The sequence below is a fragment of the Papio anubis genome, chromosome 18 (genome assembly GCF_008728515.1).
Source record: "Papio anubis isolate 15944 chromosome 18, Panubis1.0, whole genome shotgun sequence".
Taxonomy (NCBI): Eukaryota; Metazoa; Chordata; class Mammalia; order Primates; family Cercopithecidae; genus Papio; species Papio anubis.
Genome location: NC_044993.1, coordinates 72,132,212 through 72,156,588, shown reverse-complemented (window position 1 = coordinate 72,156,588; position 24,377 = coordinate 72,132,212). Strand labels below are relative to the sequence as shown.

At 60.6% G+C, this 24,377-nt stretch overlaps 2 protein-coding genes across 6 annotated transcripts; one reads left to right on the top strand and one right to left on the bottom strand.

The window, feature by feature from the left end:
- Positions 1-2,897: 2,897 nt before the first annotated feature.
- Positions 2,898-7,294, top strand: SYNGR3 (synaptogyrin 3). 3 transcript variants are annotated; one of them, XM_017953083.2, is made up of 5 exons: positions 3,084-3,161; positions 4,518-4,701; positions 4,944-5,181; positions 5,634-5,776; positions 5,862-7,294. In XM_017953083.2, the coding sequence occupies exons 2-5, from the start codon at positions 4,669-4,671 to the stop codon at positions 6,069-6,071; spliced, it is 624 nt and encodes a 207-aa protein (XP_017808572.1). In that variant the 5' UTR covers positions 3,084-3,161; positions 4,518-4,668; the 3' UTR covers positions 6,072-7,294. The 3 variants fall into 3 exon arrangements, with proteins under 3 accessions (XP_003916405.1, XP_017808572.1, XP_017808571.1); XM_003916356.3 differs by lacking the exon at positions 4,518-4,701 and having other exon boundaries at positions 2,898-3,161; XM_017953082.2 differs by lacking the exon at positions 3,084-3,161 and having other exon boundaries at positions 3,345-4,701.
- A 3,377-nt stretch (positions 7,295-10,671) lies between these two features.
- On the bottom strand, positions 10,672-22,779 carry ZNF598 (zinc finger protein 598). Of its 3 annotated transcripts, none has more exons than XM_003916360.4 (12): positions 22,487-22,779; positions 16,721-16,833; positions 16,085-16,214; positions 15,460-15,671; positions 15,145-15,362; positions 14,549-14,657; positions 13,964-14,151; positions 13,399-13,471; positions 12,498-13,255; positions 11,967-12,123; positions 11,703-11,853; positions 10,672-11,613 (listed from the first exon to the last, which is right to left on the bottom strand). In XM_003916360.4, the coding sequence occupies exons 1-12, from the start codon at positions 22,706-22,708 to the stop codon at positions 11,260-11,262; spliced, it is 2,685 nt and encodes an 894-aa protein (XP_003916409.1). In that variant the 5' UTR covers positions 22,709-22,779; the 3' UTR covers positions 10,672-11,259. The 3 variants fall into 3 exon arrangements, with proteins under 3 accessions (XP_003916409.1, XP_009193961.1, XP_021787342.1); XM_009195697.3 differs by having other exon boundaries at positions 14,540-14,657; positions 22,487-22,778; XM_021931650.1 differs by lacking the exon at positions 22,487-22,779 and having other exon boundaries at positions 14,540-14,657; positions 16,085-16,210; positions 16,721-16,831.
- Positions 22,780-24,377: the final 1,598 nt, after the last annotated feature.

The window sequence follows — 24,377 nt, the reverse complement described above, 5'->3', positions numbered from 1 at the left end:
CAAAACCTCGTCTCTACTAAAAATACAAAAAAAAAAAATTAGCTGGGTGTGGTGGTGCACCTGTAATCTCAGCTACTCCAGTGGCTGAGGCAGGAGAATCGCTTGAGCCCATGAGGCAAAGGTTGCAGTGAGCCAAGATTGCACCAGTGCACTCCAGCCTGGGTGACAGAGTGTGACTCTTAAAAAACCAGAATTGAGCTGACAGCAGCATCAGACTTGCCCTTGGGATTGGCATGGAGGTCAGCGTAGGGTCCAGCCCCACAGGGTCGGTGGGTTTTCCTCCCCATGTGCCGAGATGAGCGATTATAGAAATAAAGACACAAGACAGAGATAAAAGACAGCTGGGCCCGGGGGGACCACTACCACTAAGACGCGGAGACTGGCAGTGGCCCCGAATGCCAGGCTGCGCTGATATTTATTGGATACAAGACAAAGGGGCGGCTGGGCGCGGTGGCTCAAGCCTGTAATCCCAGCACTTTGGGAGGCCGAGACGGGCGGATCATGAGGTCAGGAGATCGAGACCATCCTGGCTAACACGGTGAAACCCCGTCTCTACTAAAAAATACAAAAAAATAGCCGGGTGAGGTGGCGGGCGCCTGTAGTCCCAGCTACTCAGGAGGCTGAGGCAGGAGAATGGCGCAAACCCGGGAGGCGGAGCTTGCAGTGAGCTGAGATCCGGCCACTGCACTCGAGCCTGGGAGCGAGACACCGGTTAAAAAAAAAAAAAAAAAAAAAAAAGACAAAGGGGCAGGGCAAGGAGTGTGAGCCATCTCCAATGATAGGTAAGGTCACATGGGTCATGTGTCCACTGGACAGGGGGCCCTTCCCTGCCTGGCAGCCGAGGCAAGCGGAGGGAGAGAGAAGAGACAGCTTATGCCATTATTTCCACATATCCGAGACTTTTAGTACTTTCACTAATTTACTACTGTTAGCTAAAAGGCAGAGCCAGGTGTACAGGATGGAACATAAAAGCGGACCAGGAGCGTGACCACTGAAGCACAGCATCACAGGGAGACGGTTAGGCCTCCAGATAACTGCGGGCGGGCCTGACATCAGTCAGGCCCTTCACAACAGGTGGAGGATTAGAGGCTTCTCTGAACTCCCCCAGGGAAGGGGAGACTCCCTTTCCCAGTCTGCTAAGTAGCGGGTGCTTTTCCTTGATACGGACGCTACCGCTAGACCATGGTCAGTTAGGTCCATTTGATAACGGGCGTCTTCCCAGACGCTGGCGTTACCGCTAGACCAAGGAGCCCTCTGGTGGCCCTGCCTGGGCATAACAGAAGGCTCACACTCCTGTCTTCTGGTCACTTCTCACCATGTCCCTTCAGCTCCTATTCTATGGCCTGGCTTTTCCTAGGGTATGATTGTAGAGCGAGGATTATTATAATATTAGAATAAAGAGTAATTGCTGCAAACTAATGATTAATGATACATATAATCATATCTATGATCTAGATCTAGTAAACGTCTTATGTATTTGATTATACTGGAACAGCTCACACCCTCGGTCTCTTGCCTGGGCACCTGGGTGGCTTGCCGCCCACAGGTCAGTGGCAACCTTGAGTTTAGGTGCCGGTGGGAGCCGATTCTGCCAGGTCTCAGAGGGAGGGAGAGGAGGGTGTTGCAGGCAGAGGATGGAAAACTCGAGTTTGCTGCTAAAGGAAGCAGTAACGTGAGGCAGCTGGAGGGGAGGCGGGGTCAACACTGTTTGGCTTTTTAGGAGAAAGTGCAGCATGTCTGGGTGCTGATGTCAGCGATGAAGTAAAGGAGGGGAATGGATGACACAGAGGGGCAGTCTGGGGGACGGGTGAAAGGGGTTGGGGTCGAACGCACAGTGTGATGGACTTGGAACACAGTGAATAGCGCCTCTGGCAACACCTGCTCTGCCCACATGTGCCCAGCAAGACTGAAGAAAGAGCTCCAGACCAGAATCAATGAGTTCGGGGGGCTGGGCCAGGCAGCACCATCTGTGCCCCGGGTTGGTGTAGCAGGGACCTGGGTTGCTTATTATCTGAGGAATAGTGGCAACAGTCTCTGCCACTATACAGGTAAAGCACTTGGCGCTGTAAATGCTCAGTCAGTGCAGATATCTCAGTGCTCTAGACAGAAACCTAGGAGTCATCTGAACTTCCAGCCTGGTAGGAACGTGAGGAGAGGGACCTTGCTGCACCCAGGGCTGGGGTCTGTGGAGGGGACCCAGCGGGAAGCAGGGCAGCCAGGCACCACCCCCACCCGACTCCTGGTCTCTGATGCCTCTCCCTGCCCTCGAGTCCAGACTAGGGGCTTCAAGTGCGCTGGGGAGACCCAGGAGTAGGGAGGGCATTGGAAGTGCCAGCCCCTGGCCATGGGCAAGGAGCAGAGACACGGAAACCAACACTCGCCACGGTGCCTCTGCCCCCTCCCTCAACAGGTGCTCCTGGGGCCAACGCCTATCTTCCCACCAGACCCTCCCCGCCAGAGGCTAAAACCTGCTGAACAAGCAGCTAGAGCACAGTGGGGGCCCATGGGAAAGACCCCAGTTATCCATCTGGTCTTCCTAGGACCAGGGCCAGGGAGCCAGTCCCCTCTCCCGTGGGTTGGGGGAAGATGCTGCAGCCCGTGGGTCTCCTACCCCTTTACTCTCTCACCCAAGGGCCCTTCGCAGAGGAGCGGACTCCTCCTGTCTGTCCTCCTGGCTACAGCAAAGCCTGCGCCCCGCGCCCGCGCCCCACCCAGCCCCATGGGGACCTGGCTGGCGGGTTCCTGAGGATGGCCTCGATCTCGGGACCGGGGCAGGCAGGTGAGGGTGGGGGATGGGAAGCGGGCGCAGCGGAGGGAGAGGAGGGACCCGGCCCCGCGCGCGTGGACCCAGTGGGGGGCGCGGGCTCGGCCCCGCCTCATCCCGCGCGTCCCCGCCGCGGCCGGCGCGCGCTCCCGGGAGGCGGCGGCGGCTGCAGCGTCGGTAGCATCAGCATCAGCATCAGCATCAGCGGCAGCGGCAGCGGCAGCGGCCTCGGGCGGGGCCGGCCGGACGGACAGGCGGACAGAAGGCGCCGGGGGACGGCGTCCCGCCCGGGCCGGCCATGGAGGGCGCCTCCTTCGGCGCGGGCCGCGCGGGGGCTGCCCTGGACCCCGTGAGCTTTGCACGGCGGCCCCAGACCCTGCTCCGGGTGGCGTCCTGGGTGAGTGGTCCCTGCCCGGGCTCCCGCTCCCGCCCCTGCCTCACGACCTTCAGGCCCCTACCCACCCCCTGCCACCTTCCCCCTGCCCCCTGCTTCTCGCCCCGCAACCCACTCACTCTCATCCTCGCCGGCCCCTCCCCCGCCGGCCTCAGGTTGGGGTGACGTCACCGGGCAGGGCGCGCCCACCTGCGGGCGGGGGAGGGGCCGGCGGCGCCGGCGAGACCTTGAGAGGTCACCGCCGGTCGCCCCTACCCCTACCTCCTCCCCGGGTCTAATTCCAGTCCCTTTCCGCAGCCCTTACTCCGTTTTTCCTGTTCTCGTGACCTGGAAGCAGGCATCGGGTGGGGAGGGGATTCGCCTAGGGGCAGAGGGAGGGGGCTACGGGAATCGAGAGAGACCGGGCAGCGCCTCCCCTTCCCCCGCACACACACCCTCGGGGCTCCTTGGCAGGGAGCCTGGCCTCTGGCCCCCAGATCCAGCTGTGAGTTGAGGGAGGAGAGGCTCTGGGCTGGGAAGGCTTCCTGGAGGTGGTGTGGGAGGCAGGTTTGGGGGCAGCCTTGCCCACTGGGGCGTCCCTGGGAGGGCCCTGCTGCTCCTTCCCTCCGGCAAGGGAAGTGGCAGTTGGGTGCCGAGCTCTGGGTTTTGTCCAGGTGGCAACCTCTGGGCCAGCCGCACCTCGGCGCCTGTCTTGGAGGAGGGCGGTGCCCATGGTGGGGCAGGGGGCTTTGGCCTCCCCTGCGGAGTGGCTCTGACCAGACCGGGAGGCAGGACGCTGCGTTGTGGTCCGAGCGCATGTACCGACTTGTGGCCCACTCTTGGGGGGACAAGTGCATGTCCCGGCTTCCCCCTCGGCTTGGTCTCTCGGAGCTGGAGCGGGAAAGGAGCGAAGGGATGAGGTTGAGGCTGGAGATCTTTTCTTGGAAACACAGGGCTGCCCCATGCAGCCCTGGTTAAAATGACCGCGGTCCCCCTCATGCCTGTCTCCCCCGAACTGGTGGGCAGGAGGCATTGAGATCTGACGGAACCCTAGAGGTCAACGGTGTCATCTTTTCAGCCCAAACACTTACAGGTGATATTAATAATCAGTCACGTGGGGGCCGTCATCCCTCCGGTACTCACCGCGTGCAGGAAGCTGGGTGGACGTCTCTGTCCCAGCACTCCATGAGCTGTGCCCGTCACCCTATTTGCATGCTAGAAACAGGCCAGACAGTTCCCAATCGCGCAGGGCGCAACAGCCCCGCTGCCCCCACACCTTCCCTCCCGCCCTGCTCTGCCCTCTCCACTCTCACCTCCCCTTCGCCCTGCCGGCTGCAGCCTGGGAATCGCGGGCCCAGGTGAAGGTTCCTGTTCCCACAGTCTTGAGTGGGCCCTGAGGGGACGCCACGGGCCCACGCGGTGCAGAGTGCCTGGCTTGCATCAGCCCCAGCTTTTGTCAGCCATGTGATCCCGACAAGTCACTTCACCTGCTGGAGCCCCAGTGTCCCCTTTTATAAAGAGGATAAGAACAATGGCGATCCCACGGGGACTTTCCCAGGATTTGGTGAGGGAACGCATGTAAAGTGGCTGTTTAACACAATGCCTGGGCATAGTAGATGCTCACTAAACGGCCCGTGTTGTCAATAATTACTAAATACGCGAGGGTTTGGGAAAGGAAGAGATGACACTGCCCCCCACCCAGATACGGGCCTGGGAACGCAGGGACAGGCCCGGGGGCGTGGGCGCTCGCAGTGGGCTCGCAGAGGTCGGGTCGCTGCAGGGCCCTGAGCGCCGCGCCGCACGCAGGTGTTCTCCATCGCCGTCTTCGGGCCCATCGTCAACGAGGGCTACGTGAACACCGACAGCGGCCCCGAGCTGCGCTGCGTGTTCAACGGGAATGCGGGCGCCTGCCGTTTCGGCGTCGCGCTGGGCCTCGGAGCGTTCCTCGCCTGCGCCGCCTTCCTGTTGCTCGATGTGCACTTCCAGCAGATCAGCAGCGTCCGCGACCGCCGGCGCGCTGTGTTGCTGGACCTGGGCTTCTCAGGTGGGCGGGGCCGGGACGAGGAGCCGCGGGATGGGGCGGGGCCTGAGGCGGCGAGCGTCGACGCACCTCCCGGGGGGGCGGGGGGGGGGCGGGGCCCGGGCGGGGAACACCGCTAGAGTTCCTAGGTGGGCGGGGCCGTGACGAGGGGCGGGGACTGAGGCAGGGAGTGTCAACAGGCCTCTGGGGTGGGCGGGGCGGGCGGAGCCTGGACGGGCAGCGCCGCGGAACTTTCTAGGTGGGCGGGGCCGGGGTCTGGGCGGAGCCTGGGCGAGGAACGCTGCTGGAACTCCCGGGTGGGCGTGGTCAGCGTAGAGGGAGGCGGGGCCTCGCGCCACGCGGCGAGCCCAGGTGAGGTGCCCCAAGCCTCGGGCCCACCGACCCTTCCTCTTCCGGGCGAGGCCGCCGTGGGCCCCCGCGTGGAACGTCGCCCTAACCCGCCACACTGCCCGTAGGACTCTGGTCCTTCCTGTGGTTCGTGGGCTTCTGCTTCCTCACCAATCAGTGGCAGCGCACGGCGCCAGGGCCGGCCACGACGCAGGCGGGGGACGCGGCGCGGGCCGCCATCGCCTTCAGCTTCTTCTCCATCCTCAGCTGGGTGAGTGCGGGGCCCGGGAGGGCGGGGCGAAAGGGCCGGCGCTCGGCTGATCCCGGCTGACCCCGCTGGCCCCGCCCGCGCGCAGGTGGCGCTCACCGTGAAGGCCCTGCAGCGGTTCCGCCTGGGCACCGACATGTCACTCTTCGCCACCGAACAACTGAGCGCTGGGGCGAGCCAGGCCTACCCCGGCTATCCGGTGGGCAGCGGCGTAGAGGGCACCGAGACCTACCAGAGCCCGCCCTTCACCGAGACCCTGGACACCAGCCCCAAAGGGTACCAAGTGCCCGCCTACTAGCGGCTGGCAGGCACAGACCAGGGCTCCAAGGCCACCCCACCAACGCAGGCCCCAGGATCTCCGGGACCTCCCTTGGGTTCTTCCAGCTCAGCGCCAGGGACAGAGTGGGTGGCCGCCTTGGGCCATCCGGGGCCAAGAGGGGGTGAACTCTCGCGTGCCCGGGCTGCCCCCTGCCAAGTTTCCCCAGTCCCTCAGCACCTGGCCCCAGGACTAAGGTCCTGAGAAAGGGATAGCACTGCCCAGGATGTGTGTCCCTAGCCCAGAATGGACTGGCTTGGGGAAGGCATTCCCTCTTGGGCCAGCCACCCTGCAGCTCACCTGCTCACTCTGGGGTCGGGGGTTCAGCTGCCCTCTCCGATCAGCTGCAGGAGCTGCCCAGGACAAAGAGGGGGCAGGGGAAAGACACCACCCCTGCCCCGAGACTGGGGATCCTGGCCACTGTTCTCATCCCGTATTCCTGTGGGTAGTGACTGTCCCGTTTCTGTCATGGTGGTGCGTTCCGTCTGGAGCCACTCTCCACTTTCTCTCACAGGCTCCTAGAACAGCCTGGCCCTGTCAGTGTTGTGATCGTGGTCCAGTCTTCAGGTTTCACCTCCTAGTACCCCACAAGCTGCTCCTCTGTCTGTGGCCCCGGCCCCTGCCCAGGTGTGGGTGCTTCTGGCCAGGAAGGCACAAGGTAGCTGTGGGCCAAGACACCAGCCCTGTCCCAGCCCTTCAGTAAGACCTTGCCAGGGGAGGAGAAGGATGCTTGGGTGCCAGGCAAGACAAGCCCCTCAGCAGGAGACAGGCCCAGAGGCTCCAGCTGGCCACCGTGTCCCACGAGATGGCCCCTGTGCAGTTCCCTTTACCTTGGCTTCCTGGACCAGTCCCTGCCTCTCCACCTGCACCCTGCTTCCTGGCCCATTCCCAGGTTGGAGTCCCTCTGCGTAGCTGACTACTCATGCATTGCTTAAAGCTGGCTTTTCACATTAAGTCAACACCAAAGGTGGTTGCCACATTTCGTCAGATAGACACCTCCCTCTGGAGTTGCAGTTGAGTGACAACCTTGTTACATTGTAGCCTAGACCAATTCTGTGTGGATATTTAAGTGAACATGTTTACAATTTTTGTATATATCACACTCTCTCTCCCTCTCTTGAAAGACCAGAGATTCTGTATTTTCAGTGTCCCATGTTCCGACTGCAACTTCGTTACAATAAAGACTGTAACTGAGCTGACTGTGACCTGGAAGCTCTTGGAATCATTTCTAACCCTTCCCTTCCTGGTGCCAGGGATTGGGATCTGAGAGGCACCAGGGCCCCACAGGAGGGGACAGGGAGGTAGAGGCCAGGCTGACCCCCAGACTCTGGAGGCTCCAGGTCCATAGATCCCCACCACCACATATCACACTAGTCTGGTTCTCTGAAATGCTAAGGAGACCCCTTGTTTGTTTTTTGTTGTTTTTGTTTTTGAGATGGAGTCTCGCTGTCACCCAAGCTGGACAGTGCAGTGGCGCCATCTCAGCTCACTGCAACCTCTGCCTCCCGGGTTCAAGCAGTTCTCCTGCCTCAGCCTCCAGAGTAGCTGGGACTACAGGCACCCACCACCATGCCCGGCTAATTTTTGTATTTTTAGTAGAGGCAGGGTTTTGCCATGGTGGTCAGGCTGGTCTCAAACTCCTGACCTCAAGTGATCCACCCGCCTTGGTGTCTTTCAAAGTGCTGGGATTATAGGCATGAGCCACCGCACCTGGCCTGTTGTGTTTTTGTTTGTTTGTTTGTTTTAGATGGAGTTTCGCTCTTATTGCCCAGGCTGGGGTGCAATGGCGTGATCTTGGCTCACCACAACCTCTGCCTCCCGGGTTCAAATGATTCTCCTGCCTCAGCCTCCGGAGTAGCTGGGATTACAGGCATGCACCACCATGCCCGGGTAATTTTGTATTTTTAGTAGAGATGGGTTTTCTCCATGATGGTCAGGCTGGTCTCAAACTCCTGACCTCAGGTGATCCACCCACCTCAGCCTCCCAAAGTGCTGGGATTACAGGCATGAGCCACCACACCCGGCCCAGAGTGAACCTGTTTGTTTTGTTTTTTGAGAAAATAAAAAAAAAAGATGCCTAGGCTAGAGTGCAGTGGCAAAATCTTGGCTCACTTCAACCTCTGGCTGACTGCAACATCCACTTCCCAGGCTCATGTGATCTTCCCCGCTCAGCCTCCTGAGAAGCTGGGACCACAGGCATGCGCCACCGTGCCCAGCTAATTTTAAAGTTTTTTGTAGAGATGGAGTCTCCTTATATTGCTTAGGCTGGTCTTGAACTCCTGAGCTCAAGTGATCCTCTCACTTTGGTCTCCTAAAATGCTGGGATTTCAGGCATAAGCCACTGCATCCCACCCTGATGACTTCACTCTTACGTCCTGGCATTCTAAGACGCTGATGAGAGTGATGCTAACGGTACCATTTGCATTGTTGATAAGTTATCTTGTTGGCAATCATTTGTAGGGTTCGTTACTGTAAATCCTTGTCTAGGTAAGAATTTGTTATCGTTGATCCTGCTTGGTCCTTGATGGTTTGTTTTCTCTCTTGATGTTTGGGGGGAGCAGCCACAATTTCTCACATGTCCTCTTCTCGTCACCTTCTACTCCTGGGACTCCTGCAAGATTTGCTGTGGAGCCTCCAGCACTGGGTCCCGTTCCATGGCCTTCAAGTGGTCACACCCTTCCCTGCTTCTCACCGGTACCTTTTGCAGTTACATCACCCAGCTTGGTGGTGTTTACTTTTTAACCCATCTATTGGGGTCTTTATCTCAATTACTTTTCATTCCTAGGATTTTTGAGACGGAATCTCACTGTCACCCAGACTGGAGTACCGTGGTGAGATCTCAGCTCACTGCAACCTGCACCTCCCAGGCTCAAGTGATTCTTATGTCTCAGCCTCCCGAGTAGCTGGGATTATAGGCATGCATGACCACACCCGGCTAATTTTTTTGTGTTTTTAGTAGAGATGGGGTTTCACCATGTTGGCCAGGCTGATCTCGAACTCTTGACCTCAGGTTATCCACCTGCCTCAGCCTCCCAGAGTGCTAGGACTATGGGCATGAGCGACTACACCCAACCTCATTCCTAGGATTTCTAATTGGTTATTTTCCATAACCTCCTGGTTGAGTGAAGCACAGCTAAGAACCATCTTTGGAGCCAAGATGCTGGCTTTGCCACTTTCTAGCTCAGTCATCCTGGGTAAGTCTCTCAACCTGTCTATGCCTCAGGTTCTCCTGTAAAAGGGTCATTGTGGTTCCTATGGTGTGGGAGGGTGACGATTACTGTGGTAAGGCGTGTGGAGCTTGCAGCAGTGCTTGTCACAGCAACTGCCACTTAAATGTTGCCTCATATTCCTCTAGTTCTTGCTCCTTCTTTAAGAAGTCATTTTCTACCCAGGGGCGGTGGCTCATGCCTGTAATCCCAACACTCTGGGAGGCTGAGGCAGGCAGATCACCTGAGGTCAGGAGGTCAAGACCAGTCTGACCAACATGGAGAAACCCCGTCTCTACTAAAAGTACAAAAAATTCTACTAAAAGTACAAAAAATTAGCCAGGCGTGGTGGTGCATGCCTGTAATCCCAGCTACTCAGGAGGCTAAAACAGGAGAATCTCTTGAACCTAGGAGGCGGAGGTTGTGGTGAGCCAAGATCGCGCCATTCCACTCCAGCCTGGGCAACAAGGGCGAAACTCCATCTCAAAAAAAAAAAAAGTCATTTTTTGCCAAACACAGTGGCTCATTCCTGTAACCTAGCACTTTGGGAGGCCGAGGCAGGAGGATTGCTTGAGCCCAGGAGGTCAAGGCCAGCCTCGGCCACATAGCAAGACCCCTTCTCTACAAAAAATATTAGCTGGGCATGGTGGTGCACACCTGTAGTTCCAGCTCCTCAGGAGGCTGAGGTGGGAGGATCACCTGAGTCTCAGGAGGTCAAGACTGCAGTGAGCTGAGATAACACCACTGCACTCCAGCCTGAGAGCCAGACCCAGAAAGAGAAGTTCTTTCCAATAACCTTAAGGAAACGGCCCATTTCCCAGACTGCTCTATTTTCCTGTGGGACTGGTCTTGCTTAGGAACCTGTGATCCCCTGCAAAGTGGGCATCAGTTGTGAGGCACCTCTGGTGCAGGGGGAATGCAGGTGGCCTCCACCAGCCTCTCATGTCCTCGCCGGCTCCAGCATGGCCATCACTCAGAAGACACACTGGAGCCCCGTCCAAGTCCTCAGCTTCACGGGGGGCAGTGCCAATGCTGCCGCATGGCTCCCACCCAGCCCCTCTGGAGGCCACTCACTGGCCCTTCATCACATGGTAGCCCCTTTCTGCTTAGAGAAATATCCCCACTTTCTCTGATCTAAGGATAGATTCTTGGGCTTACTTGAATGTGGCTGTTTAGAGCTTTTTTCCTACCTGTATGTGCTGGAAGCAGAAAGGAGTGGTTACCGTGTATGTCTGGTCTCCCTCCAAAAACCCTAGATCCAGATAATAATGCTCACATGATTTTGCTGCAGTATTTCAGATGTCCCCTCCACCCTGTTTTTAAATTTGGGTTCAGGGTGTACTCAGCAGACAGACAAGCTCAGAACACCAGCTATGTGTGGTATTGCAAAATAAATTTATTTGAAGATAAACTGTCTTATAAAAGGTCAGAGGCAATTTAAGATCCCAGATTCAGCTTTAGCTTGTCTCATAAAAAGATTCAACTTCAAGTAGCACAATTTCTTGTCTGCTTTTAATCCTGAATATTCTTGAAGCACGAAACAGCCAACTGTTTACACAACACACGCCTGTGACATCTGACTCTGGCACCTGTGGAGCCGCAGCTTTCAGCTCTGAGGCCGCAGGGGCGGCAGCCCTCAGCTTCGGGAGGGCCCAAATCAGGCCACTGTGACCTCTGGCTTTGCCAGCAACAACAGGTCCCAGCATCCCAGCCCTTCCCTCCCCTGGCGCCTCCCAAAAGCACAAGAATGCAAACCGAGACTGGCCCACCACTGAGGCAGGGGTGGACTCCCACCTGAGTGTGCCAACAGGTCGGGTGGACCATCCTGGTGACTTCCTGGTGGGCTTGGCCAACCAAGAGGCCAGGTGGCCTCAGTGGGCCTTACCTGGCTGCCCGGCAGCCCGGAGAGGAAGGAAGGAGGAAGGGCGCTCATGGTGCGATGGCTCTGGCCATGCTGGCGGGAGCTACGTGATGATCCTGGCGATGGCTTGCAGGGAGGGGAAGTCGTCGTCCCGGGCAGCATGCAGCGCCTGGTGGCTGCTGGCGTCGCCGTGTGCGAGCACCTGCTGGCAGGTGGGGCACACACGGCAGTCCAGGCCCGCCTGCTGGGTGGTGGCCTGCCACGCGCTCTTCTTGTTCTTCTTGGACTTGGTGCCGAGAGGCTTCTCGCGGTTGCAGAAGTCCGTGTGTGCAGACAGGAGCTCCTGCTGCTTGGCTGTGTCGGGCAGTAGGACCAGCAGCTCATTAAAGACCTTCTGGAAATTCTCCCCCAGCAGGTCCCGGCAACTCTTGTAATACTGGGCTGCGGAGATCAGGCCCTGCCGCCGGAGAGTCAGACTCAGTCATTCCCTCTGGCCTGGGCCCTGGATGAAGACGGGTTGGCCACCCCACCCCGGGCCCGCCTGACCTGTCTGAACTCCCCTGAGTGGCTCTTGAACTCGCTGAAGCGGGCCTCGTCGCTCTGCAGGAAGTCCCTGATGGACTGGATGAGCTGCAGGTTCCTCTCCCGGAAGTTCTCGGGGACTAGGTAGGCCTGCAGAGCAGGCGGCGGCCTGGGTCTAGGAGTCAGAAGGTTAAGAGAAGGTGGAGGCTTCAGCCTTTAGAATGGCCCAAGGGAAAGGTACCCTTCCTCCAGCCCCCGGTGGACGCCAGGCAGCCCACCCACACTTACGGTTTTGTGGTGGTGGTGGTGGTGGGGCTGGGAACGCAGGCCGGGTGGGGGCTAGGCAGAAGGCCAGAGAAGCCTGGGGGCGGCTTGCTGACGGGGGGCACCAGGCCCGGCGGGGGTGGGGGAGGTGTGCCCTTCAGGAGCACCACAGCGCTGAAGCCTGAGGGGTGGCAGGACAAGACCCAGAAGGGACCCTCGCTGACCGCGGGCTGCCTGGCCTCCAGGGCCAGCTTCTGTCCACAGCGACCCCTTCCCCGCAGAGCAGGCGCAGGGCCAGCACCCACACCATGCTTCCGGTGTGGCAGGCCCAGCCTACATAAGCTCATGCACCCTCAGCCCCGGGAGGCACCATGAGGGCCGGTCTCAAGAGAGACAAGGGACACAAGGCAGTTAAGGGGAGGCTGGAGGTCATGTGGGTGGCCAACAGCAGCGCACAGGGGTCCGCACCACGCAGCTGTAGACTGTGCCTGTGGCTCCAGCCTGACCCCGGCCCCTCCCAACACTCAGGGAGCAGGCCTGAGCCTGCACACGTACCTGGGGGCGGTGGCATCCGGGGTGGACAGGGGCCGCCAAGCGCTGGGAAGTCCTCCTGTGGCGTGGGGCAGGGGAAGGACCCCAGGGGCCTTGGGAGCCCTGGGGGTTCCTTGGGGGCACTCCGAGCTGGGGCCGGGCCCTCTGTGTGTCCATTAACGACGACAGCAACTGGTCCCTCAGCTCTGCTGGCTGGAGCTTCTGGGGCCTGCATAGGCCCAGGGGGACAGCTAGCGGGCAGGGGCTGTGGCAGTGTGGTGCCAGGCTTCTCTGAGCCCACTTTCTTCTTCTTGCCAACTTTAGAGGGCTGGATGGAGACTGGCCCCAATGGGGAGGAGATGGAGCCCGTGGGGCGTGTGCTTAGAAGCTCCTGAGCGGCCGGACTGCCACCCTCCTCCTCCTGTGTGAGGGGCGGGCCGCCCTTCCTGCCGCCCCTGCTCCCCTTCCCAGCCTTTCTGGTGGGCTGGCCGCTTCCGGTAGCCTGCGCTGAGGGTGGGGGCTGTGCTACCTTCTTGCTGCTGCTGCTGCTGTTCCAGGCAGAGACGAGGCTGGTGGGGGTGGTGCCAGGCTTGGGCACCGAGGACACCAGGGCAGGGAAATCCTCCTCCTGGAAGGCACTCCTGCCCCTGGCAGGGATGGCGTACGGCAGCGCCAACCCCACAGGGCCCGGGATTGCTGCAGTGGAGCAGCAGGAGGAAGTGGAGGCAGAGAGGCTGGGGAAGTCTTCGTCCTTGAGCTTAGGGCTGGGTGGTGGGAGGGTGCTGGGCGCAGGGAAGCAGAACTGGTCAACAGCCATCAGGCCCCGTGGCTCCACACCTGCCCTCCCGGCACCCACCTGTGGCCGCCTGCACCCGCCCACCTGCACCATTCACCCCTGGGCACCCACACCCTCACCCTCACACACCATGGGGTGGCTGGACCCGTCACCGGGAAGGCCTCTTGGCTTACAGGACCATTTGTCGAAGTTTCCTTAGGGCCTGTGAGGAACACAAGGCCCCCAGGTCAGGTCAGGGTGTGGGGACAGAGTGAAGGGTGCTCTTCACCTCCCAGGTGAAGGCCCGCAGCGTCCCAGGCACCATGCCCGTCAAGAGCTGGCCACTAGGCTGGGCATGGTGGCTCACGCCTGTAATCCCAGCACTTTGGGAGGCTGAGGTAGGCGGATCACCTGAGGTCAGAAATTTGAGACCAGCCTGGCCAACACGATGAAACCCCATCTCTACTAAAAATAGAAAAATTAGCCAGGTGTGGGGGCACGGGCCTGTAGTCTCAGCTACTCAGGAGGCTGAGGCAGGAGAATCGCTGGAACCCGGGAGGCAGAGGTTGCAGTGAGCCGAGCTCATGCCACTGCACTCCAGCCTGGACGACAGAGGGAGACTCTTGTCTCAAAACAAACAAAACAGAAACAAAAACAAAGCTGGCCACTGGCCTCCTGGCCTGGGCGGAGCTGCCACCAGGTAGGGCCAACTCACCTGGGCCTTCACCCTGAGTCCGGGGTGGGCGCCGGGGGCCACGGGGCTCCTCAGGACCCCGCACTGCTGCCTCCTCCTTCTTGGGCCGGCCACCTTCCTCCCGGTCCTCACTTCTGCGTGCCTCCTCCTGCTGCTGTGCAGCCACGGAAGCCCGGACAGCAGCTGCTACTTCTCGGTCCTCTTCCTCCCTGGGACAAGGAGGCCCGCCTTCAGGCTGAGCACAGCCCGAGACCAATGCCTCAGGCAGGCAGAGTCCTGGGCCCAGTGTGTGGGGCAATTATCTGGGGTCTGATGTTTCTGCCTTGCAGGGCCGCCGGGCCAATGTTTCCTCGTATAGCTGCGGTGGCCGCCCAATTGATACAGGCCCCTTTCACCCACCCCAACCCCGGGATCTGTGGCTGTGGCTAGAACTAGAAGAGGAAGAAACTTCTGCTCACCAAGGACACTGAACAGACCCTGCTGCCACTCAGAACCCCAGAAACTCTGGCCACAATACCTGACCCCACCCCTACTCCCAGCTTGGCCACTGGCCACGGTCAGCACAGGAGAATGTCAGCAGCACGCAAGGCCCCCCACCTTTTGTACCTCCAGCTTCCTCGGCGGCTCTGCTGGGCTCCGCGAGTGCCGGCCCGGGCCACTCGGCCCTGGCGGCTGTACCTGTCCACCTCCTCGTAGTCTTCGCCACCGACGACCCCTGCGGCCAGCAGACAGCCTGTCACTTCCCGGGACCCCAGGACGACAATAGGAGGGACAGGCCTGCTGTCAAGGCCACACCCGGCCAATGCTCAGGCCTGGACAACAAAAGCCTTCCTACCCACAGTGCACATGAGCCCAGGATGGCACAGGAGCCTTGCAGGATCCACGCCAGCCACGGGCCTCTACGACCTGGTTGCCAAGCCACAGGAGCAGTGGGAAGAGAGAGGAGGGTCCCCAAGCCCCAGGTGGGATCTGCACACAGCAGATGTTCAGTAAAAGCCTCCTGGTCCAGGGAAGGGCCCTGGGCGCCCAGGGCAGCAGATCCGAGACCCTGAGGCAGCAAGTGCTCCTGGCACACGAGGGGTGCTCAGGCACTGCAGCCCGGCCAGAAGCCACCTCCTGCACCCACAGCTCGTCTGAGGCTCCAGAGCAGGGCACGATCATGGGGCCCCGCCCGGGGGCGTCCAGGCCAGGCGCCTGCTCACCCTCGTTCCGGCGCGAGTGCCGTGGCGCGTAGCTGAACTGTAGGTCGATCTGGCGGTTCTGGCGCGCCTCGGCACGGCTGCGGCTGTGGCAGGCCGTCCTGTGGGCCTTGAGGTCGATCTCGGTGCGGAAGGCGTGGGTGAACTGCTCTGTGCTGCAGCGGCCCTCCTCACACAGGAAGTGCTTCTCCCGGAAGTGCTCGCGCAGGTAGGCATAGTCGCTGGCAGAAGATGGGGTGTCGGTAGGAGGGCTGCAGCCCGGCTAGCCCCACGCCCTGGGGGAGGGAGGGTCATCTGTCTGTCTGCCGCCCGGCCCACCTGTAGTAGTCCTGGGCCCCGTCCGAGTCGCAGAAGTGGCAGAAGTAGTGGTCGCGGCGCAGGTGCTTAAGCAGCTCGTCATTGTCGAGGTAGCGCTCGTCGCAGAACTTGCAGAGCGGGTGCCCGCGGTGCGACGTGTCATCGGGGTCCCCCTGCATGCGATGCCGGGCCAGGTCCTTGCGCGAGTACCACTTGCGTTCGTATGTGAAGATCTGCAAGGCACAGGGGGCTGGGCACAGGCTGGGGGACCCCAGGCCTCCTGCCTCTTCCCACAGGCCAGCGGCGGAGCAGCAAGGGGCAGGAGAGGACCCCGCCAGCCCCCAGAAGCCTCCGTGCCACGCACAGCCTGACCCTCGGGGCCGTCCAGGGACAGAAGCAGTGGGCAGGCCTCAGCTGACCTCCCGGGCCATCCAGGGCCAGAAGCGGCAGTGGACAAGGCCTCCCAGCCTGACCCTCGGGGCCATCCAGGGCCAGAAGCAGCAAGTGGACAAGCCCCTCCCAGCCTGACCCTCGGGGCCATCCAGGGCCAGAAGCAGCAAGTGGACAAGCCCCTCCCAGCCGTGTGACCGCACATCCCCAGCACCACCCACCACCTAGGCTCTCTCCGGGGTCTCTGGGGGCACACCTGGAGGTGCTGGAGGCACAGCCGGCAGCAGAAGAGCTCGTGCTGCCTCCGCATGTGCTGCTCCAGGTCCCCGAAGAGGCTGAAAGGCGGCAGCTCGGGGCACCGCGGGCACTCGTGCTGCAGCAGCTGCCTAGGAAGACACGGAGAGCCGCCCACGGCCCCAGAACATTCAGTGTCACCGCCGGGAGTGGGGCCACTCACCAGGCCCCAGGCCCATGACCCAGGCCAGATGCAAGGCCACGGGTTGGGTGAAGCCTGCACACGGCCTGGGTCAGAAGCCTGGCTCTAGCCCTGAGCCCAGGAGCTGCCCCTCCCCTGAGAGACCAGCCCTGGGACAGCTGTGCCCTTTACTGAATTTTCAGGCCACAGGCCTGGCTCACACAAGCTCGCGTGCCCCTCAAGGAGCCCCTGAGGCAGGTGCTGCACCACCTGGGCATGCCTTTCCCCAGCGCACCCACCAGCTCTACCCCCAGGAGGGCCTGGTAAGCGTCCCCAGTCACAGGACGGGAAGCCAGGAACCTGGCCCCAGCATTGGTGCACCATGTGGCCCCCGAAGTGCCTCCGGTTGTGAGGAGAGTGGGACGTGAAGGGCCACAGTCACAGGGAAGCCAGGACCCAGGAAGGCGCTCTGCTTACCTGTACAATGCGTACACCTTTCCATCTGCAAAGTAGATATCGTATTTCTTCTCATGCTGCAGCTGGTGGATGGGGATGGTGGCAAAGGCAGGAAGCTTCTTCCCAAAGACCACCTACAGCCAAAACCAGAAGGATAGTGAACAGAACTGGGATGGGACCCCCACCTGGAATGCAACAGAGCCTCAGAGGCAAGGGAGCCCTCACGGCCCCGCTGAGTAGGAGTGAGGCATAAATGGTTCTCCTGGGAGGCCCCGGTAGGCAGCGGCCCCGGCACCCTGACCTAGGCCTCCCCTCCTTACTCCAACCCGCTTGCCTAGGGCCGGGGACAGAGGACAGAGACGCAACGCCCGGCCTCTCCACCAGGGGGCGGCCAGGCCAGTCCCAAGCGGCGACGCCCCACCGACCAGGGCCCTCACCCAGCGACTCCACCCTGCTGGGAACTGAGCAGCTGTCGCTCTCGCTGCTGCGCTTTCTGGGACAGAGAAGAAACATGTTCCAAGCAGCTGCTAAGGGAATACCAATGGTGGCCAGCCGGGGATACATCAGGTGACAAGGCCCTGTCCGGCGCCCCCACCCCCACGTTTCCATGGTGCCGCCACGGCCCAAGGCTCAAGCCAGCCACCTCAGCTCCAAGCAGAGTCAGCAGGCGCTGCAGAGCCTCTGCGTGGCCCCCTTCCCAGGGGTCTCTGGCACCTGTAAAGCTGGCTGCCAAAGGACCTGCCCTCTGCCCTGTGCCTCCACAGACGACCCTGGCATCCCCGCTCAGGTCAGCACCCCTGCTCTCCACGAAGCTCTACTGGCTAGAACCCTTGCTGCCCCCACGCCTTCGAAGATTGGTGCCACCCACCCCTTGGGTTGGTCAAGCCCCCTTCTGGCTCCATCGCCGTCCCAAGCCTGCCACTGGTCACTTGCCTCGGCTCAAGCCCTCAGAGCAGCTCAAGGCCTCATGGGCACATCCACAGCAGAAGGACATCCTCACCTTGGCAAGACTCACGCCAAGGTCATGTTATGTTTAGCCTTAGCCAAAGAGGATGTCAGGCCGGAACGGCCGTGAAGCTGGGAAACCTGAGGCTTGGCAGGAGAGCCAGTCCCACACGTACTCGGGCGGTCCTGGGGTGGTCTGTGTCCCCCAGAGCAGGTGATTAAACCTGGCTCCCCAGGAGGGTCAGGATCACCAGGAGAGCTCAGCCTCCACTTCCGCCAGGACAGGCCGCTGCACTGCGCCCCACTGACAGGAGCTGGCTCCACGAGGGAGGGGTGGGCAGCGCAGGCTGCACGAGCAGCAGCCCACACCTTTCCTCCCCTTGTCACATCAGGCAAGGCTGGGCAGGATGAACTTGGCCACCTCTGCATCCCCGTCACCCGCTGGGCTCAGATGGGCACTTCATCACAGCTGCCTCCCACGATGACTTCAGATGGGAGTCGCGGCCCCACCCAGAGCCCCATTACAAAGGCTGCCAGTCACTGCGGGCCACACCACCCTGACCTGTCCCCTGGCTCTCCTCCTCCTGAGCAGCCCCTCTGCACACCCCAAACACAGGGAAAGGCCCTGGGCCTTGTGTGACCTCTTTCCACAGCAGTTGCCCTCAGGGCGCTGGCACCCAGCCCTGACTTCCAGCCCGACCCTCACGGGCACACTCTGTGGAGCCACTCAGAGTGCTGCTGGGACCAAGAGCGCGAGCTTCCTCAAGCAGCTGAGGACCGGGATTCCCGGAACCACACAGGACCACGCCCCCACCACAGCTCCCGAAACAGCAGCGGCAGGCGGGCGAGGAAGCCAGTGTCTGCCTGTGAGGCGGCCAGGTGAGCAGCCTGTGAGGGAAGCCCGTGAGGCTGCCAAAAAGCATTCAAGCCCATCAGACTCCAAGAAACAACTTCCTTCCTCCGAGGAAACCCATGCCAGGGGCGTCCCAGCCCCACCTCCCCACTTTGGCACCCCTCCTTTCAGCCACGCGCTCTCATCCACCCTGGGTGGTGACTCCTCAGGCTGCGGGCACAGGGGCATCCGAGGCACCCTAACATGCAGCCGGCCTCCACTCGGGCGTCCCGTGCGCCACCAAGTGCGGGCACAGGGCCAGGCCCCGCTGAGGAGCACATAGACTCCTCTGTCCTTGCCGCCTGGAGGCACCCACGCCCCATGCGATGCTAGTACATCCTAAGTCCCGAGGAACCTATGTGGGATGGCACTGGTGGGGCGGGCGGACTCGGTCAAGGCAGCCTTTCTGAGGCCAGGGAGCAGCTCGGGGCGGAGGAGCTGCAGGGAGCTGGGTAGAGGCAGGGCCGGACGGGTCCCGGGTGTACTGACAGCACCCAGATGAAGGATCCAGGGTGGGCTGGAACAGGAGGGCCACATGGCCCATGTGGGGTCTAGACGGGTGTCCATCTGCCCAGCAGCTAGGGCAGGTGCTCCGAGCACCAGAGGCAGCAAGACCCAGGGTATTCGTCCCTCCTGAACAGCTAGCTGGCAGGGGTAACCCAGGCGGGGCACCTGAGCGGAGCAACAAGACAAGAGAAAGGATGCACTAGGTGGGCTCATGAAGAGGAAGAGGCTTGCGAAAGAACAATGTCTGCGAGCAAGGTGGGCCCAAGGCCACGTTTACTAGAGCAGGAGGGCGTGCAGGTTTGGGGCCACAGGGCCGGAGCAGGGAAATACCACCTGCTGGTGGGGGCCTGAGGCTGCCCATCCTCAGACAGGCAGGGAGACCAGGCCTGGCCGCCCAGACCTCAGGAGCGGGCAATGGGACAGCAGCGCAGCCTGGCACGGCCAGCATCACCCTCCCTGAGGGTGAGGAGGGGGCTGGATGAGGCTGCGCCCCACAGCATAGTGGACAGGCTGGAGTCAGGCACAGTTAACCGAGGAGCCAACTAGCCTGGTGGTACTCCAGCACGGCCAGGCTGGGAGTAGGGGATGTAGGGGACACGGAGGCCAGGGGAAGATGGCTGTGGATAGGGGACTTGGGGGCCTGGGGGAGATGCCTGGGGTGGGACTTGGGGGCCGTTGGGAGATGGCTGTGGTGGGATGTGGGGGGCTGGGGTGGGAGGGGGGGGGCGGGGGGGAGATGGCTGGGGCTACAGAGGGAGACAAGACATCTAGGTCACCCCGGCAGGAGAGGGTCACGTGTCTAAAGACAGAAGTACAGAACCCATGGGGAGAGGCTTGGGGATGGGCTATGCAGCAAATGATCGGGGAAAGGGCGCTCTACATGAGCCCTGGAGACGGCCAGGCCAGGCCCCAAGGAGAGTGAGAGGTGGAGGGGAGGCCTGCCTAGGAACAGGAGGCCCCCAGGACCCCCTACAGGGACAGGTGTCTGCCTGGGGCCTTGCAGCTCCACACTCCCCAGCATGCCATGGGCACACAAAAGGGCAGCGGTGAGGGCCTGCCCACACGTGCGGAGGGGGACCCTGTGGATGGCTCCCAGTGCCATCTAGAGAGCCTAGACCTCCACGGAGCCCGGATGGGGACAGCAGCAGGGAGCATCTTACAGACAGGGCCAGGGTCACGGAGAACGGGATGGGGGAACGGTAGGAATAGGAAAGCATGACCCGAGCCAGCAGGCCACCCTCCTGACCTGGGACCTTGGGTAACTGTGGGCTGGCCGTCTGCGCCCCCTCCCACTGCCTGCCTGTGAGGTGCGGGTGGGCTGCCCTGGGGGGCCCACAGCCTCATCAGGACTCCCGCAGTAACACCAGGGACCAGAGCAAGCTGGCGAGCAAGACGCAAACAGCAGGAATCGGCCCTTGAGAAAGACACGGCCAGAAAAGAGGCCCAGAACGTGGGGCTCCACCACCCCAGGGCCTCTGTCAGCCAAGGCTGAGACCAGCGCCCCTGCCTCCCACCGAGGGGAGCCTGGCTCGGCTTCCACCCCAGCACCTGCCAGGGGTCGGGCCCATCTGGCTCCTCGCCTGAGCAGCAGCTGTAGCCTCCGCAGGGAAGGTCTGGGTCCAGGTGTGTGGAACTAACAAGCACATGGAGCCAGCCGATTCCATACGGCATCCTGGACACTTTCCTCCCAATTTTCGCAAAGCCTCAGTCCCATAAGGGAGGCCAAGACAACGCCAGGGTTCAGGAGTTGAGGGCTGCAGAGGGAATTCCTGAGCACACATGGGACACAGAATATACTCAGGGGATGGTGCTGAACTCAGTAAGGGAAAAAGGAGGCTAGAGTGAGGCAGCAAGTTCAAGATGGGAAGGAAACAGGACGAATGCAAAGGAGGGGAGAGCAGCAAACACCAGACTTCCCACGACCCCTCCTTCAGCCCAGTAAGGCGGGGCAGGCCCCAGAAGCAGCTGGCTGGGGGCACCCAGTGCCAAGCCGCACCCCGGCTGACAGCTCACGGCCACAGCCCCTGGCCACAGAGTTCCTGGAGGGTGTGGGGCTACAAGGAATGAGAGCAGGCAGAGGCTGCCGGAGTAAGCACACGCAGATGTTCACTCATGTCTTGCATCAGACCTGCAGCCTGGGCCGGAACCTCACGTGCCAAGAACTCCTTAGCGTCTTCTTTCCAGAGGGAAGCTACAGGTGTGCCGGGAAGCCTGGCTGTTGGAGAGTGAGGTCATAGTACGCAGGACTGGCTGGCAAGGCAGGCTCTGGCAAAGCCAGGAAGCGCCCTGAGGAAGCCATGGGCCAAGGTCCTCCGTGACTGTTCCCGCACCCCAGATCTCCCCGGGGTCTGGGTCAGCCTCCTTCTGTCACATGACAGACTGACAGCATCTCCAAATATCTTTTTCCAAAAAGGGCACAGGATAGATGCTCACAAATTGCTCAGAAAATTTCAGCGTCTCTTCAGCTCCTTTGATGTAAATGTCTACTTATAAAAAACAAAGAAAAGGAAAAAAAGAAAGAACCTATCCTTCAATACTGTTCTGCATCACTTCTGAGAAGAGGAAAGTGAGATTCCTAACAGATATCACCAGCTGAATGAAGTCTTCTCTGAACAAATCGGGGGAATTTCACAATGCTGGAAGCAAACAAATCTCTAAGCTCAGCAAACCAAGGGGCTCCAGCCAGGTGCCCACAGTCAGCAGCTGGCAGTGCAGTGAGGGTGGAGGAACGCTGCATGGTACCCTCTGACCCCTCCAGGACTTCCAAGTCTGTACAGTCAAAAATGTCTCCCATTCACTGTGGAGATGAGCGCCAAAGGGGGCGGCGGCGAGGAGGAGGAAAACTTCCTAACACTTTTCTACCTTCCCGCCAAGAACCGGGAGGGGGCCTTCCCCTCTGGTGGGCAGGTGTCCTTCCGAGGCTAGTGTCACCTCCACTCCACAGAGGAAAACGTCAGTCTCGGAAGGAGTTTGCTCAGGGTCACCCAATGGGGGCCCTGAAACACAGCTGGGCTGAGAACGCCCAGAGTTTGACGCCCTGCTTCCAGGACGGGTGGCCTCCGGAGGGTCCCCCTTGCCTTGTTTCCTCCATCCGAATGGAGGCCCCTGGGAAATCAACTCCTGAAGACGAGCAGGTCACCGAGTTCTCCATCTGATCAGGCCCCTTCCCGAGGCCCGACAGGAACCCCCGGGACACGGGGTAAGCCCCCAGGTTGTCCCCACAGGGCTTGCCCACTCCTCCAACCCGCTCGGCAGCCTCCGGCCTCCCAGTCCCAACGCCCCGCCGTCATCCGCACGGCCGGGACCCCACCCTGGGTGGCCCCACCAGGCCTCTCTCGGAAGACGGCGCCGCCGGGCCCACGGCCGGACCTCAGTGAGGCAAAGTCCCCTTCCCGCTGCCGGGAGCCCCGCCACCCCCCGGTCGCGCCCCCGGCGCCCCGCACCTGGCGCAGCTCCTCGCGGCACACGGCGCAGTAGCGCTGTTCGCACAGCACCCGCATCTTGGTGGAGCAGCGGTAGCACACCGGGTGGTCGCAGCGGCCCAGCGCCGTGGCCTCCAGGTCTCCGCAGCATAGCACGCAGCTCCCGCCGCCCCGCTCAGGAGCCGCCGCCGCAGCCGCCTCCAGGGCCGCGCGCCGCCCCTCGGCGACCCCCGCAGCCGCCATGGTCCGGGCTCCGGACCTCTCTCGGCCGGCGCGGCGCCGCGCGGCCTGGCTCCCGGCGGGCCCGCCCCTTCCGGGCCAACGTCACCGGCCCGCCCAGCAACGGGCCCGCCCGGCGGAAGTGTGCGTCGCGACTTCCGCCTTAGCGAGGTGCCGGCTAGAGCGGTGGTCCTCATAGCGGCCGCTCTAGCCCGAGCCGACAGCTTGGAGGTCCGCGCCGCCAGCTCGGCCAGGCAGCCAGCCCCGTGCTCCTCTGGGCCGCGCGTGTCATGTCAATCCTCGCCGGGCTTCACGGACTGGCGTTCAAATCCCTACATGAAAGACAACTCGAAAGGCAGCACGTGGTGACGTCCATCTCGCAGCCCAGGGAAGTCTCGCCAGTCCTGCCGAGAAGGGGCCTCTGGAAGGCAGGAACGGAACGTGTCCTCTTTACACTGGGCCCAGCACAGGGCGTGTTTGGATGGATGCTGCAGTACAGGGCCTCCTCCCTACCCTTGGGGGCCAGGCACACTCAGGACCTCCCTCCCACTGCCATCCAGAAGGGTGGTCCAGATCTAAACCCTACTGGAAAAGAGGCAGTATGTTATATAAACGAGCCTGAACTTTACTTATTTGTTTATTTGAGACAGGGTCTTGCTCTAGCTGTAACACAGTGAGTGGTACGATCACAGCTCACTGAGGCTTCAACCTTCTGGGCTCAAGTGATCCATGCCCAGTGAGCTTGGACTTTAGAAACGACAGAAAGGGGCTTGAAACCCCAATTCTGCCACTTGAAAAAAGCTGCCGGGCACAGTGGCTCAAGCCTGTCATCCCAACACTTTGGGAGGCTGGGGTGGGTGGATCACCTGAGGTCGGGAGTTCGAGACTAGCCTGACCCACATGGAGAAACCCCGTCTCTACTGAAAATACAAAAAATTGGCCGGGTGTGGTGACGCATGCCTGTAATCCCAGCTACTCTGGAGGCTGAGGCAGGAGAATTGCTTGAACCCAGGAGGGGGAGTTTGTGGTAAGTTGAGATTGTGCCATTGCACTCCAGCCTGAGCAACAAGAGCGAAACTCCGTCTCAAAAACTAAACAAAACAAGAAAACAGAAAAAAACACACAAAAATTAACCGGGCATGGTGACATGCACCTGTAGTTGCAGCCACTTGGGAGGTTGAGGCACGAGAAACGCTTGATCCCGGGAGGCAGAGGTTGCAGTGAGCAGAGATTACGCCCCTGCACTCCAACCTGGGCAACAGAGTGAGACTCGATCTAAAAAAAAAAAAAAAGAAAAGAAAACTGGGAAAAGTTATTGTAAGGATGTAAGAAGTTCAACATATCTTGGAGTATTTAGGAAAAATAGCAAATGTATATAGAAAGACAAGCAAAAAAAATAAGACAGCTATCAATGAGAAAGGAAATGTAAATAGTACACTACTTGGTTCAGTAGAAAATATTTACATAGTTTTTGCTAATTCTATATAAATATTAATCTTTCAGGTTTTTTTTTTTTTTTTTTTTTTTGAGACAGGGTCTTGCTCTGTCATCCAAGCTGGAGTCCAGTGCTATGATCATGGCTCACTGCAACCTTGAACTCCTGGGCTCAAGGGATCCTCCTTCTTTAGCCTCCCATGTAGCTAGAATTACAGGAGTGTGCCACTATGCCTCTCTAATTTTTAACATTTTTTGG